The following is a 15,992-nucleotide window of genomic DNA, read 5'->3' as shown; positions in this document are numbered from 1 at the left end:
TGAATGCATCAGAACGGTTAATGTGTGCATTGATGATGTGAGAAATTATGTCAAGTAGAAGTTTAGGTTAAGGATAGCCAATCCGAAGTAGTTGAGATAAAGGCGAGGCAAAATAAGAAGAATTGATGTAAAGTATAGAGTTGTTATAATGAACCTAATACTATTATAATTTTTATATTTACCTAGAAAATAATATTTATATAGCAAAAATAAAATATCTCATTCTATACAGAATAATTTATTTGTAGATGAACACTAAATTTCTCTTAAATAATAATAATTTTGATAAAAATTATTTTAATATATTTTATTTTTAATATTAGACATATTTTATAGATTAAATGATCCAACTAAGAATTTGATAATTATAAACAAATTTTGAACCAATGTTTCGAAAGTTATTAATATTTTTAAATGTATACTGGGTTATTTTATTTATATTATTAGGCATCACTTTGCCACATTCCTTCTATCTAGAAATGAATATGTTCATAACATTTAAAATACTAAGTCAGAAGTTTTGTTATTGACTAGTTATTTTCTTTTGTGGATTATTTTCTAACATTAAACTGATAAGATATGTACGTTTTCATTAAAAAAATTTATATTTTAGAAAGATATCTAGTAGTTAGCAGTAAATTATTCACCTTTACAGAGTATTATACTCTGTAAAGGTTAATACATTTATTATAAATGTATTAACTAATTTTTAAAAAGTCTAAAATTTAATTATATTTTACTGAATTAATTATTTTGTCTTATATTTATTTATTTACTTTTTAAACATTTCAAACAAATCTAACATAATTGATTATTATCCGTCGTTACGAATTACAAAATCACAACCTTAGGCAGAGAATACAAGAGTTTTAATAATAAACGATCAACTTTTGTACTTTTGGTATTTTCTCTGACATTTAACGTTGTATTCGTTTGTTTGTCTTATACAATTTTAATGGTACATTTGTTTTACAATTTTACTCATAAACTCTTATTATTAACCCTTTGTACTGAGACTTTCCCTGGAGAATAAACTTCAGTCGCATTAAACTTTTAACTTGGTAGTAATTATGTCATTATTTTCTATTTACCATAAGTTGGAATTTTAATTTACTTATTATTTTATTCATTATTATATTTTGTTTTGTAATAAGTAAACAGATAGACTAATAAAAATTCAAAATAATTAAAATTGATGTGTAAGTTATAAATGCTACTAAATCTAAAAATCATAGCTCCAACTGTAAAATTCAGCTCCTATTCATTAGTTAGTCATTTTGATATACTACAATATATGTACTGGTATATTATTTCATGTAAGCTTATGACTGGTAAAATTTAATAATCCATTTTATGCCTTACCTCATTAATTTTTTATTATATATATATAACGTCTATTACAAAACATTTTTTTATATGCTACATATTAATAATACAGAATTATTAATATAATTTATTTATTTACGCATCACCAAATAAAATTATAGTTCCCAAACTAAAATCTAAAATTTAGGGTTCACTTCAATCCTATGCATTTCTTAATTTCGTTAATTATTCAATCTAGAAATAATTAGTACATATTTAAAAAACAAGGCATATTCATTGTTTTGTTTTAACATAGGCAAACTATAATTAGTTGTGATGTAAAATAGGTAGAATCTAAGTACCTTTCATTTAATGAGACTATCATGTTTTGATGAAGCGTATGTTTCTTCTCGATAATATACCAGCATTACACTATCTATCTTGTCCACGTATTGATTAAAAACAATTAACGAAGAACAGGATGTAACTTGAGTTTGAGTCGTTTCGTTATCGGATTTAGAGATGGCCTCTAACCTTACTCAATATTAAGTACCAATAATAACCTATAAATACTAATTGGACGTACTGTAATAAAATCTTTCATTAGCTCTAAGAAATAAAACAAAATGGCAACAAAGGATAAAAATGTACATAAAGCAAAAGTAAAAATAGTTCTTTCCGATTAAGATAAATATAAACATAATTTTATTTCGTTTACAAAAATTAGATGATATTCTTCTTCTTCTTTTTCCTCGCCTTATCCCAACTGCTTGGGGTCGGCCATCCTTATCCGAAACTTCCACTTGACATAATCTCCCACAACATCTACGCTCATATCAGCTGTTCTCATATCGCAATCAATAACATTCCTCCATCTCTTCTTTGGTCTTCTTCTACTTCTTCTTCCGTCAACATCCTTTTCTATAACTGTTCTTACAGCTTCCGATTCTTTTCTCCACATACCAAACCATCTAATTCTATATACAAAAAATAGATGATATTAATGATCATATTTTTAATGAAATTATGTTAATAGTAAATAGATGAATTTGTTCAATAATATATATTTATAATGTCATTAAGTATAATATATATTAATTCTTTCCCGATAAAAATCTTATCCACTTTGGTTTACCGTTTTCAATAAAGATGACTTAAAAGTATCTTAAATTGACATTAATTTGATATTTATGTTTACACTAATAAATTCTTATTTGTTTTAGATAATGAAATATGACGATGACTTACATTGGTATTGCAGTGGTTTCCTGGGGAAGGTAAGGACGGTCGCCCCTTTTTGTCTATTTCATATTAATTTCTTATTTTAGTTTTAGGACAAAGCTTTTGTTTTTTATTGTTCATAAATTAATTTTATTTAGTATTAAAATCTCTATCAGAGTAAATGCAGACTAATATTCAAATCGATGACAAATTATTTATGTCTTATTGTTTTTTCTAAAATATAGTATCTGATAAATAAAATTTATGTTTGTGTATATACTAATATACAGTGTAGTTCATGATAATTTAACATATATAATACAGTTCACAAACTAATATTTTGGGTTACTTTTTTAAAATTAATTATAACAGTTTTAAATTTGTTAATAACATACTTCTTATTATTTGTCTTTAATGAAAAAAAAAATAAATAGGATTTTTATATTTTTTTGAATTTCAGTAGTTGTATTTTTGCTCTTTCTTTATAAACAATTTTGATAGGTCAATAACAATTCTAGGATAAGTTTCTATGCAAAATATTAACTGAATCAAAAGTTTATATAGAAAATTGTATATATTCCAATTCCTTTTATAAGTAACAAAATAATCACATTTTAGATAAAGTACATAAAAATATAAAATTGGTAATATCTTTAATGTTATTAATTAAAATATCGCTTCAATGTATGATATTTAATAAATAAAATTGTAAATAGAAATAATAAAAATAAACTAATGATTCTTACTGGTTGGTTTAAAAAAAATTTGTCATAGTAACCGTTTGTACATTTATTAATAATTACGATTTTCACTATAAAAACAGTTTTCAACATAATTAGAATCCAGAACTAAAGTAAAATTCGAATCAGAAATTATTCATAGTGTTGTAATCAAAAAATATCAATCAAAAATGGCTAAATTTATTACACGTTTACTCAGAAGTGTCAAGAAGAAATTTGGAATAAGAAAAAATATTAAGGGTAATTTTTTGTATTTTTAAACGATTCTTAAATTGATTTTTTTCTATTTGTAATAAATTTACTTTTTAATTAACTTAATTCTTATTAATGTTATATTTTATTCAGTGACATTAGTAGACAGTGAATCACAGACTATTATGGTGACGGAAGATGTGATGATTCAAGTAGAATGTGTACCACAATCACATAACTTAGTTTCACAAGTTGAAGGGGTTAAAGTCGCTACTTCTCAGACATCGATATTATTTTCTGACAAATTTACTCAGACTCACTTTATTGCTGTGTTTAATACGTCTGAAACGCAAACAGACACATTCGATTTGACAAATTGTGGAACACAAACTGATCTATTGTCAAAAAATATAATTTCAAAATCCACGGCAGAACCTCATGAATCAATTTCACAGTGTTGCATCTTGCCAATTTCAAATGATCCTCATTTGGACACTTTGAAAGAAATGTCTTTAAAAGGTATGTTTAATTCAAAATTAAGATACAATTAATTATGTATAGTAATTTTTTAGATTATAATTTCGTTATAAAAATGTTATATTTTAATATTTTATCATATTAAAAATAATCGACATGTAATAAGAAAAATAAATGATTAACATGAAGTTATAAATTAAATTTGTAAAATTACCAGTAAAAAGATAATACGAACCACTTAATTACTCGAAAAATAAGAATAATATTGATAATTTTTTTCCATCTCTTTATTATAGCTCGAAATTTTACTGAATTTTTTAATGATAAATTATTTTTTTCTTTCATATCCTATAACGATGTCAAATATTTTTTCAAATAGAAATACGCTTAAATAACTAGATTATTGAATAATAATAAAATTACTAGCAAACAACAACTATTTTAGAAATTATTAAAAATTTTAAGTAATTACTGGAGATGAAGAATCGGGACTTCATTTTATATAAAATTTCTTAAAAAATGTATTAGAAATTATACGAAAAAAATTGTTTGTAATTTTTGTTTTAGTTGATAAAGCATCAACTTTAAATTGGTCAAAATCTCCATTGGAAGATACACAGTTATATTCGGTAATTAGAAACCATATATTCAATATTTTTCTATTCTAATTATACTAAATACTTAAATTTTTATTATACATTCTTATGAACTACTAACATAGCTTTTCAGAGAAGACGTTCAAGATGAATAAAGTAACCATAAATAATGTATATTAACACTATTTTTTTGCTTTATAGCAAGATGGTATTGTGGATGGACATAATGGAACTCTAGTCGATAGCAGACCAAAATTATATATGTTAGAAAATATGCCTCAACTCAAATTGACAAATAATTATAGCTATAAAATGAGAGTACTATACTCTCTAAAAAACTATTTTTGCATGACAAAAGTTGTTGATGAACATATCGTAAGGTCTATGGAAAATAAAATGACTGAATATTATAGACAGCCTGAATTTCAAAATCGTAATTACAAACCACAAAAAAATGAACTTTGTGCAACTAAATATGGTAACAAATCATTTTACTTGTAAAAATAGTATAAAAATACGTATAATTCAGAAAGATTTATGGTTCTATGATAGTTATTTAATTAAAAAACTTATAATATAAGTTGATATTAATAATTATTTAATATTTTTTATTATTCATGCAAGTGCTTCATAACACTAATCGAATGATGTCTTATTATACAACCAAAATTGTCATTATTTTCCTGGTAATACTTTTACTACTTTAATTTTAGAAGATGGTAGGTGGTATAGAGGAATTTGTAGATCTGTTGAAGAAAATGTGAACGGAGAAGAGACCTATGTAATTAATTTACTTGATTGGGGAGAATCAGTTATTGCGAAAGCTTGTGAATTACGTAGATTGGAGATGTGTTTTATGAAAAATCCACCTTTGGCAGTCAAATGTACCATATTAGGTATCTATGACAATATTTATTTGTTTGTTCAAAAACTAACAATTTCTTTTTATTTAGATTTCAAGTTATCAAATGACCATAGAAAAAATATTTGTAAACTATATAATAATACTTATAGATGTATCATACATTCAAAACTGGGCAATAATAACTATGTAATATCATCAAGATTAATTCGAAACGTATTAAATAATCGAAAAAGTTAATTATATTTTCATAATTGACTTATTTTGTATTTAGAAATAATTTTTTGCTATTTTTATTATGTAATTAAAAAAATATATATATTTTTCTTAGTTTGTTTAAGATAAAGTTGTGCAATTAAAACTATTTTCTATATAATAAATTGTTCTTGTTTAACAATTAGTTTTGAAATCTTTTAAAACAAAAAGGTATTCAGATACTTATAGATACTTTAGATTAATGAAAAAAATTGTGTTTAGTTTCATGGGGCCCAAGTATTATATGTTAATGAATGGAAAACTTTGTTTCGACACTACTAATTAAAAATGTGGTAAATATTACGAAATTGAAACAATTATTTGATAATCTCTGAAAATGAATTATTTTAAATGTAATTAAACAAATTGAAACTTTATAAGTTAGAATAAAAAAATTTGCACTAAAAATATCAACATAAAAATTTTACTAAAAAAAAATACCAAGCTATAAAATAAGAACTATAAGGTTGTTGATATCATAAAAACCAAGGTATCAATGTCAAATAGCCCAATGTAAACTAAAAGGCTAAGATGTTTTATTTTGGAATAATTCTCCTTAAGGGTTTTATTTTATGGACAATTTTTAAAAATGTGTACAAAAATTGTTTGGTGAGTCCATAAAAATACAAGACGAATTTCTAATTATAACAATTTCAATTATGGCGAATTCAATAGAGTGGTAAGAGTGTGCTTTCCCCGAAGGCTATATCATATTAAATGAAGATTTTAGTTTTAGGGCAAGGCATTTGTTTTTTATTGTTCATAAATTAATTTTATACAATATTACAAAAAATTTAAAAGTAGGTACAATTCATACTGGTGTATGTTTATAATTCATACACTTTATTCTTTTTTTATGTATTATACTACTTGTAACTCAATAAGTATTTATCATAAGGTCGTTATCGACCTATCTAATTTTTCTTAAGAGTTTAAAAATGACTATTCCAAAATGTTTAAATTTTAAAAAAATATAATTTTTTTAATTGTAAAAATAATAAAATATAACGCTATACATTTGCTGGATTAAAAGTTTTAAAAGATATCAGAATATAGTGTGATATTCTATATATAGAAATACATCATTAGACTACCCAGGCTTTAATTACTTAATATAATTAAGTAATATATGATAATCACAACTTTTTTTGTTTAGTCGTTTTATTTTTCTTTCTTTTTAAACAATAAAAAATATTATACAGTTACTTCTTAATAGAAGTGAGATGTTCTCAATAAATTTCTCTAGATACTCGCCATGTCAAATGAATGAAAAATAAAAATACCTTTCATCAATTGAAATCCAAAATATGCTTTTAATAATAGAAAAAAAAGTAAATGTAAAAATTATCATCTTAGAAACTATAAATAATTTATAATTTTTCAAAAGTTTCAATATAAATAAAAAAATATCTACGAAATCTAATAAATTATTACTGTTTATATAGCACTGTTACATAAATCTGCAAAATGTCTAATTTTAACAGTAGTTATTTCAACATTAAAAATGAACATCATTAGTGAATGTCAAATTTTTAAGTGGATTTTTAATAATACTTAAGCAATTTTTAACCTCAATAGCATCTGTATTTGCATTCGCGAACGACATTTGTTATTTTTTTTTTTTGCGCGCAAACAATTCTAGAAGAGGCGGTTATTCTTGCCATTTGTTAACCATTATAATTAAAACTGAAAGGAAAAAGGGCTGGTGGCGCCACAGTCTAGTGGTAGAAGTCTAAATCGTTGTTTCCGTAAGTCAGATTTCAAGAATTGCTCGACTGTCATTTTTATGTGGCAAGCTGTTTCGTTGTCGGTCAAATCTTGTAAAATCTGTTGAACTACCACTGCCGCAAGTACAAAACAAACAGAAAATAATTAGTAATACGACCGACCACCCGACCAATTTATATCAAGACTTGTCGACGAAAATGATTACGGGGGAATGTTGTTTGTTTTTAAGAGAAAAAATACACAAGAAAAGCGCACATTTATATATTATACGACCCGCGTGTGTTGGTTGGGTTGGTCTCTGGAAGACAGGTGCCCCGAAAGTGAATTCATAGGCGTGTCTTGTGTATTTTGTATTAATGTTAACTGACGAAGTATTAATCATTTCTTCAGCTCAGCAGCCGTTCATGAGCCGAGTTCTGTAATTTACAAGTGAATTTACTTCCCCGTAGTTGCTTAAGCCCATCGTCAGTGTTTTCAATCATTTTTGCCGCCTCCCGTGGGTCGTTGTGTTTTAGTGCACGTGAAGGGCGGGTGCGAATAAGCCGCACACGGGCATTTTGACGTTGTTTGTTTTATTTTTTTCTATAATGATAACCTGTTGCGGGACGTCAAACTGATGGCGTCGGTTAAAGTAATAATAATAATACTAAGCAGTAGAAAACGAACAAAAAAATATAGATTTTTATTTTCATCGGTGTTTCAGTTAAACAAAATAATTTACAATTCCATTTAATTTCGTATCAAAATAACTTGAAAGAAAATAGCGGCAAAAGGAAATCCGCCAGCTTCTAAATAAAATACCATTTTATTTTAACGGCGAAAATTATTTTGCATTCGAACTAGACGTTAGAATCCGGTCGAATGGTTATCGGTCCATTACGATAAAAAAACGAAATAGTCATACCGAAAAAATGAACTATAAAACGAATGTATAAAGTTGGCGCACAAAGAAGCCGTTTTGAATAAAACGCGTGTAAGTAAAAAGAACAAATTCATTTTAAAAAACGAAATCAACGTTCGACTGATGTATTGCAAGTATCCAAAACGTCCGTTAAATGTTTTAAACCCGATTTTAATATTCCTTTTGTGCTTAATATTTGTAAGCTCCGTCGGTTTTCAAACGGTTGAAGAATTCTAATGGTCGCAACACCATTACGCTGCTATTAATAGTTTAATACACCACATTGATATCTTATCGATATTTTCCTCGCCGGAGACCACCACACTGCGTTAACCGCTCGCATTTATCTCACAATGATATTTTAAACGCATTTTACACGTCAGGTATTTAAAGTAGCCGGTAACCCACAAAAACCAATTCATAATGGAATGCAACGTTTTAAGTCGAAACATTAACGTGTAGCGACCGTTTAGTCGACGGATTCATATCGTTTAATCTGACACGTGATACAGCTTCCACTCGTATACAATCACGTTGTATTATATGTAACTAATGGAGTGTGCGCACCGCGAAGCTGCGCTGGTTCATCTCACCGTGATCGACATTATGTGTTTTCGATTTTCAGACTTAACATTTCAAATTATCTAGATGAAATCTCTTTAATTTTTTATAAAATAAACATGTGTCAGATTAGACAGTATTTTAGAAAAATATTTCCGAATAAAATTCTTTATGTATTCTACAGTGATCTCAATGGCCGTTTTTCAAACTGCCGGCCACTTCCAAAGTAAATGTAATTTACTTACATTCTTATTTGGAAATTCTCTCGGTAGCCGACAACAAATATGTGCGGTGCGCGGTACCGGTTTTTTTTCGTAGAACTTTATTTTTATTTTAGACATTTCTCTGTATCATTGTGTTTACATTTTACAAGTGTTCATAGGATTATAACATTGTTGTGTTAGTCGTAACGCTTAAATACACTATTAACTATCTCATTAGCATACGTTTATTTTAATTTTAACACTTCCGCCCTGGAAATTCTGTTGTAGACTCGCTGTTAACGATTAACACTTCGAAGTTGACCATTATTCACAAAAGATTAAGTTTTTAACTATTTTTCAAATCTTTAATTTTTAAGTGTAATTTTGCGGTGGATAAGCAATAGTGTGGGTGTTACATATTATATGATTTTCGACATACTTTTGTTTTAGATTAAAGTTATCTGGCACTAACAGTTGAAAATCTTTTAATTAAAAAATATATTTCAATAGCAGTTTATTTAATGAATTGCAGTTAACTAAGTGAAAAAAGCNCTAGATTATCTGGCATTAACAGTTGAAAATCTTTTAATTAAAAAATATATTTCAATAGCAGTTTATTTAATGAATTGCAGTTAACTAAGTGAAAAAAGCATACGCGATACAATATATCAATACAAATATACCGATTTCATATGGTAATTTAAAATAATTAACAATCAAAATTAATTGTGTTTTTTTATAGGAGTAATTAAATATACATAAAACAGCAATACCTATCCTCGTTATGATTTACTGTTATCGTCATACTGATATTATTTGGCTTTGTTAAACGGAATAATGATTTTAAATAGCGTATAGATTTTGATATTATTTCAATGAATAGACAATTAAAAACAACGTAAAGCTACTATAGGTTTTAATGAAGATATGCAACCGCTTTTCACTTTCCCAATATAAACTGCTCATTAGCGGCGTATTTTTTCTACGCTCCGAGTGTGTGTACTTAAGCGACGGTTGTAATGTTTTTACAACATTCGCCATGGTTATTACGAACCGGTGAATATTAAATTGGATTTTTTTACTTTTGGACAAGTGGACGACAGGCCATCGTTGTCTAAAACTCGGCTCTGAACACTTACACAGCGGCGTGTATAATAAGAGAAGGCGGAATAGCAGCCAAAAAATTAATTGAAACGTTGTCTTATTATTAGTTTTGTACATAAGGTATTTTTTTTTTTTTTTTNAAAAAATATAGATTTTTATTTTCATCGGTGTTTCAGTTAAACAAAATAATTTACAATTCCATTTAATTTCGTATCAAAATAACTTGAAAGAAAATAGCGGCAAAAGGAAATCCACCAGCTTCTAAATAAAATACCATTTCATTTTAACGGCGAAAATTATTTTGCATTCGAACTAGACGTTAGAATCCGGTCGAATGGTTATCGGTCCATTACGATAAAAAAACGAAATAGTCATACCGAAAAAATGAACTATAAAACGAATGTATAAAGTTGGCGCACAAAGAAGCCGTTTTGAATAAAACGCGTGTAAGTAAAAAGAACAAATTCATTTTAAAAAACGAAATCAACGTTCGACTGATGTATTGCAAGTATCCAAAACGTCCGTTAAATGTTTTAAACCCGATTTTAATATTCCTTTTGTGCTTAATATTTGTAAGCTCCGTCGGTTTTCAAACGGTTGAAGAATTCTAATGGTCGCAACACCATTACGCTGCTATTAATAGTTTAATACACCACATTGATATCTTATCGATATTTTCCTCGCCGGAGACCACCACACTGCGTTAACCGCTCGCATTTATCTCACAATGATATTTTAAACGCATTTTACACGTCAGGTATTTAAAGTAGCCGGTAACCCACAAAAACCAATTCATAATGGAATGCAACGTTTTAAGTCGAAACATTAACGTGTAGCGACCGTTTAGTCGACGGATTCATATCGTTTAATCTGACACGTGATACAGCTTCCACTCGTATACAATCACGTTGTATTATATGTAACTAATGGAGTGTGCGCACCGCGAAGCTGCGCTGGTTCATCTCACCGTGATCGACATTATGTGTTTTCGATTTTCAGACTTAACATTTCAAATTATCTAGATGAAATCTCTTTAATTTTTTATAAAATAAACATGTGTCAGATTAGACAGTATTTTAGAAAAATATTTCCGAATAAAATTCTTTATGTATTCTACAGTGATCTCAATGGCCGTTTTTCAAACTGCCGGCCACTTCCAAAGTAAATGTAATTTACTTACATTCTTATTTGGAAATTCTCTCGGTAGCCGACAACAAATATGTGCGGTGCGCGGTACCGGTTTTTTTTCGTAGAACTTTATTTTTATTTTAGACATTTCTCTGTATCATTGTGTTTACATTTTACAAGTGTTCATAGGATTATAACATTGTTGTGTTAGTCGTAACGCTTAAATACACTATTAACTATCTCATTAGCATACGTTTATTTTAATTTTAACACTTCCGCCCTGGAAATTCTGTTGTAGACTCGCTGTTAACGATTAACACTTCGAAGTTGACCATTATTCACAAAAGATTAAGTTTTTAACTATTTTTCAAATCTTTAATTTTTAAGTGTAATTTTGCGGTGGATAAGCAATAGTGTGGGTGTTACATATTATATGATTTTCGACATACTTTTGTTTTAGATTAAAGTTATCTGGCACTAACAGTTGAAAATCTTTTAATTAAAAAATATATTTCAATAGCAGTTTATTTAATGAATTGCAGTTAACTAAGTGAAAAAAGCATACGCGATACAATATATCAATACAAATATACCGATTTCATATGGCAATTAAAAATAATTAACAATCAAAATTAATTGTGTTTTTTTATAGGAGTAATTAAATATACGTAAAAAGCATTACCTATCCTCGTTATGATTTACTGTTATCATGATATTGACATTATTTGGCTTTGTTAAACGGAATAATGATTTTAAATAGCGTATAGATTTTGATATTATTTCAATGAATAGACAATTAAAAACAACGTAAAGCTACTATAGGTTTTAATGAAGATATGCAACCGCTTTTCACTTTCCCAATATAAACTGCTCATTAGCGGCGTATTTTTTCTACGCTCCGAGTGTGTGTACTTAAGCGACGGTTGTAATGTTTTTACAACATTCGCCATGGTTATTACGAACCGGTGAATATTAAATTGGATTTTTTTACTTTTGGACAAGTGGACGACAGGCCATCGTTGTCTAAAACTCGGCTCTGAACACTTACACAGCGGCGTGTATAATAAGAGAAGGCGGAATAGCAGCCAAAAAATTAATTGAAACGTTGTCTTATTATTAGTTTTGTACATAAGGTATTTTTTTTTTTTTTTTGTTCGTTTAATAACTTGTGTACACATACACGCGCCGCCGACTCGTCGTGGAATATTAATTTTCTTATTTATAATCACGTCCAGTCATAATACGATGAAAAAGAAATTTAATCGTTTTAAAAACTACACAGACGTCACGGCGCATCTTAGCGAATCGCATCGGAAGTCTGCCGAGGAGGCTGACACGTAATGAAAATATTATAAAGCCAATTGCTAAGAGCTGAACAACATTTATGTCGCCAATCGAAAGCGGCGCACATTGTTCTATTGTCATCTGACGCTGTTGGACCATGTAACTTTTGTGCACGAAAACGAGAAATTCGATTGATTAAACAGCAACGATGACGGCGTTGCTGATGTTTTCCCCGCAATCCTGTGCATAATGTAATCGCTTTTCCGTTGTTGGAGCAAAGTTGGGTGTGAAAGTTTCGTAGCCGATGCATTAGACAGATTGCCAGACGACGTTTGTGGCGACGGTCGCCTTTGCGATTGACAACAGGAGAGGACATATTTTTGAAGTACTTAAATTGTTCTGTTTAAATTAAAAAGTGTTTGGAGGTCGAGACGTTAATGATATATATATATATATTAAAAATGTCAGCATGTCATAAAGGTATACTCAATCGTTCATTTCCTATGAGCTTCGATGTTCGAACACTATAATGTTGAAATGGTATTGTATTTAAACGATATAGTTTAAAAAATTGTTCTACTTAGTTTCGTCTGTTAATTCTACCAAATTAGACAGCCTCACGGGGTTTGGTTTTTTTACAAAAATGTTTACGAAACATAAATGTAAAATAGATAATCACATTTTTTAATTGGCCATTTTTATATTTTATAGTATCGTGTTTCTTTTTTATCTCTGTCGAATATTATTTTTTGACAGAGTGTTGTACCGTGTAGCGATTGGCGGCCATTTCTATTAATGATGTTTTCTAAAACATAAACATTTGCCGCCGCCTTATGAGCCATTTGTGTGATCCGTCGTCCCGTTACCGTCACCGTCTGGGCCTGCAGGACCTCGTGGCACAGCGGGTGCGCCACCAAAAAACGTGTGTCGGCCGCTTTTTAACGTGTGTCGGTCATAATAAAATCGTCGGGCCGTTCTCCACTCGACACTGCCGTCGCCGTCAGTCGTTTATTTTTATTTTACTTGTGTTTAATTAAATCGTCCTGGTATTTGTTTATCGGCATGACGTATACTTCTAATTTATCGTGTCTATGACATTAAAAAGAAATCATAGACAACATACAGTTATTATACAGTAGGCGCGTATAAGTAGAAACGACCGATAAACTCGTTATCTTTTACTCGACACACTCAAAACAATAAAAAATTCTTTATTCGTGTAACACATAACGACAGAAAGTATTTGACTGTATTTTATTTGATGGAAATAAGTTCCGAATTTGTCTTCAGACACGATCCTTTCGGATAACGTAAAAAGCTTATGGCTCGCTCGTGCCCTCGTTTCTTTGATTGTTTATTTAATTGAGGTGTTTATGAAAGAACTAAAGGAGGTGATGATGGTTTGTATTTACACGTACTTTATAGAAAAAACAGCAGTTGCAATAGATTGTTACGATTATTTACGATTATAATTACATACTTTCAGCTTTCAACATGGTCGGTAGCAGGTGCCCGAAAGATAATTTTATGTATGTTTCATTACTTTAGGCGGAGATCAGTAGGAAAAAATGAGTAATAACCGAGTTTTACTTAAACCCCATGTTATTATTAGTCAATATAGTCTTCCCCAGGCAGATGCGTAATTTGTTTAAGGTTACTTGATTTTATTTTTTCATGTTAGCCGCCGGGTAAGCTTGTCGTATCGCGTACGTGGGGAGTCTTTCGAATTTTTAGGCCCTTTATACTTATGTTTACACGGAAAATTAGAAGAGCGCAAACATTATACTCAAAACCCAAAGAAATAATTAAACTAATTACTTAAATATCATGTATGCCGCCACTGGTTACCGTTTATAAGTGTATCACAAAAACAAAACATACTAACAAACGAAAATTGAATCAACATGTGTAAATCTTAGATGGTAATAACAATTTTACCGGTAAACGTTAAACATAATTACAAGCTGTACAATAACAGTTTTTAAATTTTACTAAGACCCAGTTTATTACTATTTTATCTACCTCAAAGGTTCATGACTATAAAGTTTTAATTAAAATAAAATAAGCTGAATATATTTTATAATTTAAGTAGTTTGAAACTTCAAAATATCTAAGTAGTTTATTAAATTAACGAATAAGTGTAATATTAAACGCTAGCATTGAGTTAATATAATAATTTAATCAAACTTGATCATAATAACGATTTAATATAAAGTAAAAATTACATTAAATCTACCTTCTGTAGTTTAAGAGAATTTTTATTTTAAACTTTTTTTTTTACATAGAAGAATGCCATATAGAATATATATTTTTTATTGCATATTACAATGTTTATACATTTTAATAGTCATGGGACCAAACATCAAACAACCTATAGAATGGGATAGTAAAAAAAGTTATAATTTTTTTTGATATATAAAATAATATCAATAATTACGTGATAGAGTATACCTAGTAACCCACATGGTTCGACCTTTTTATCTCCACAGGGTGTTAACGGTTGTTTGTCACTAATCAACACCCACACAAAAGAATATAGGTTTTAAAGACGTAGAAATGTGTTATTTTTTCATTTTTCTTATTATTGCATTAATGTCTGATGCATTAATAAGAAATATTGTTATTGTTCAATAACTTATCACAGGTCAAGGGTTGATGAAAAAAATTTTTGTTTAGTACAATACAAGTTTTTTTCCACTGGTTCAACCCTTTATTAGTGTCGAGGGGTTTTTTTTTTTGACGTTTTCAAAAAATAGTAATTTGAATAAATGAAACGACTACCAGATGCTGTTGAAATTTAGGTTACATTTTTTCAACAGCGTAGACTAAAAACAATTAATTAATTTCTTAGTTTCTTTAACTCGCTAAGAGTTCCCGTTAAGTTTTAACAAAATTTTTTAAATTAACCATTAAACACATTTCGTTACATTAACTTTGCATAACTTATATTGGGAAAATGAACAATTTAAGTTTCAATTTTACAATAGCATTTTTTTTTTTTTTTTGAAATGAAAATCAATAATTATTATTTATAATCACTTGGAATAAAATACTTTACAGTCTATAGAGACCAATAGACCGTTAATGAAGTGCGTTTAATTTTCCCTCCCTATCCTCTTCTCTTATCCTCCAATGTTATTTACCAGTACCGATACTGTTTGTTATTATAAGAACAGTAAATTAATGTTACGTTATTATAATTACATATTTCTCAAGTCTCTTATTGTATATTGTTTTTTCTGTTTCTATATCTTTTGATAGTATCCCTGTGATCGTCTTCTGGTTTTCTTGTAAAAACTGCCGGTAAATGTACATGAAGTATTCACGATTATCGTGGTCACGACTCCTTAGAACAATATTTTTTTGTCTCTTAAAATGTTTAGATATGCAGGGAATCCTTGTTTTTGTTGAACCGGTTGGTCTTAGAGGAGTATG

General features: G+C 28.5%; 1 protein-coding gene across 1 annotated transcript in view; it reads left to right on the top strand.

Moving 5' to 3' along the window:
• The first annotated feature begins 3,374 nt into the window (after positions 1–3,374).
• Positions 3,375–15,992, top strand: part of LOC126900197 (uncharacterized) — a 359,021-nt gene continuing 346,403 nt past the window's right edge. The window contains exons 1-2 of the mRNA XM_050675713.1: positions 3,375–3,506; positions 3,612–3,977. Coding sequence (XP_050531670.1) covers positions 3,437–3,506; positions 3,612–3,977 — 436 coding nt within the window. The 5' untranslated portion in view covers positions 3,375–3,436. The remainder of the gene's footprint in view (positions 3,507–3,611; positions 3,978–15,992) is intronic.

The sequence above is a fragment of the Daktulosphaira vitifoliae genome, unplaced genomic scaffold (assembly GCF_025091365.1).
Source record: "Daktulosphaira vitifoliae isolate Bord-2020 unplaced genomic scaffold, ASM2509136v1 Scaffold_3, whole genome shotgun sequence".
In the NCBI taxonomy this organism is placed as follows: domain Eukaryota; kingdom Metazoa; phylum Arthropoda; class Insecta; order Hemiptera; family Phylloxeridae; genus Daktulosphaira; species Daktulosphaira vitifoliae.
Note: the sequence above shows the minus strand (reverse complement) of the source record. Positions and strands in the feature narration are given on the sequence as shown.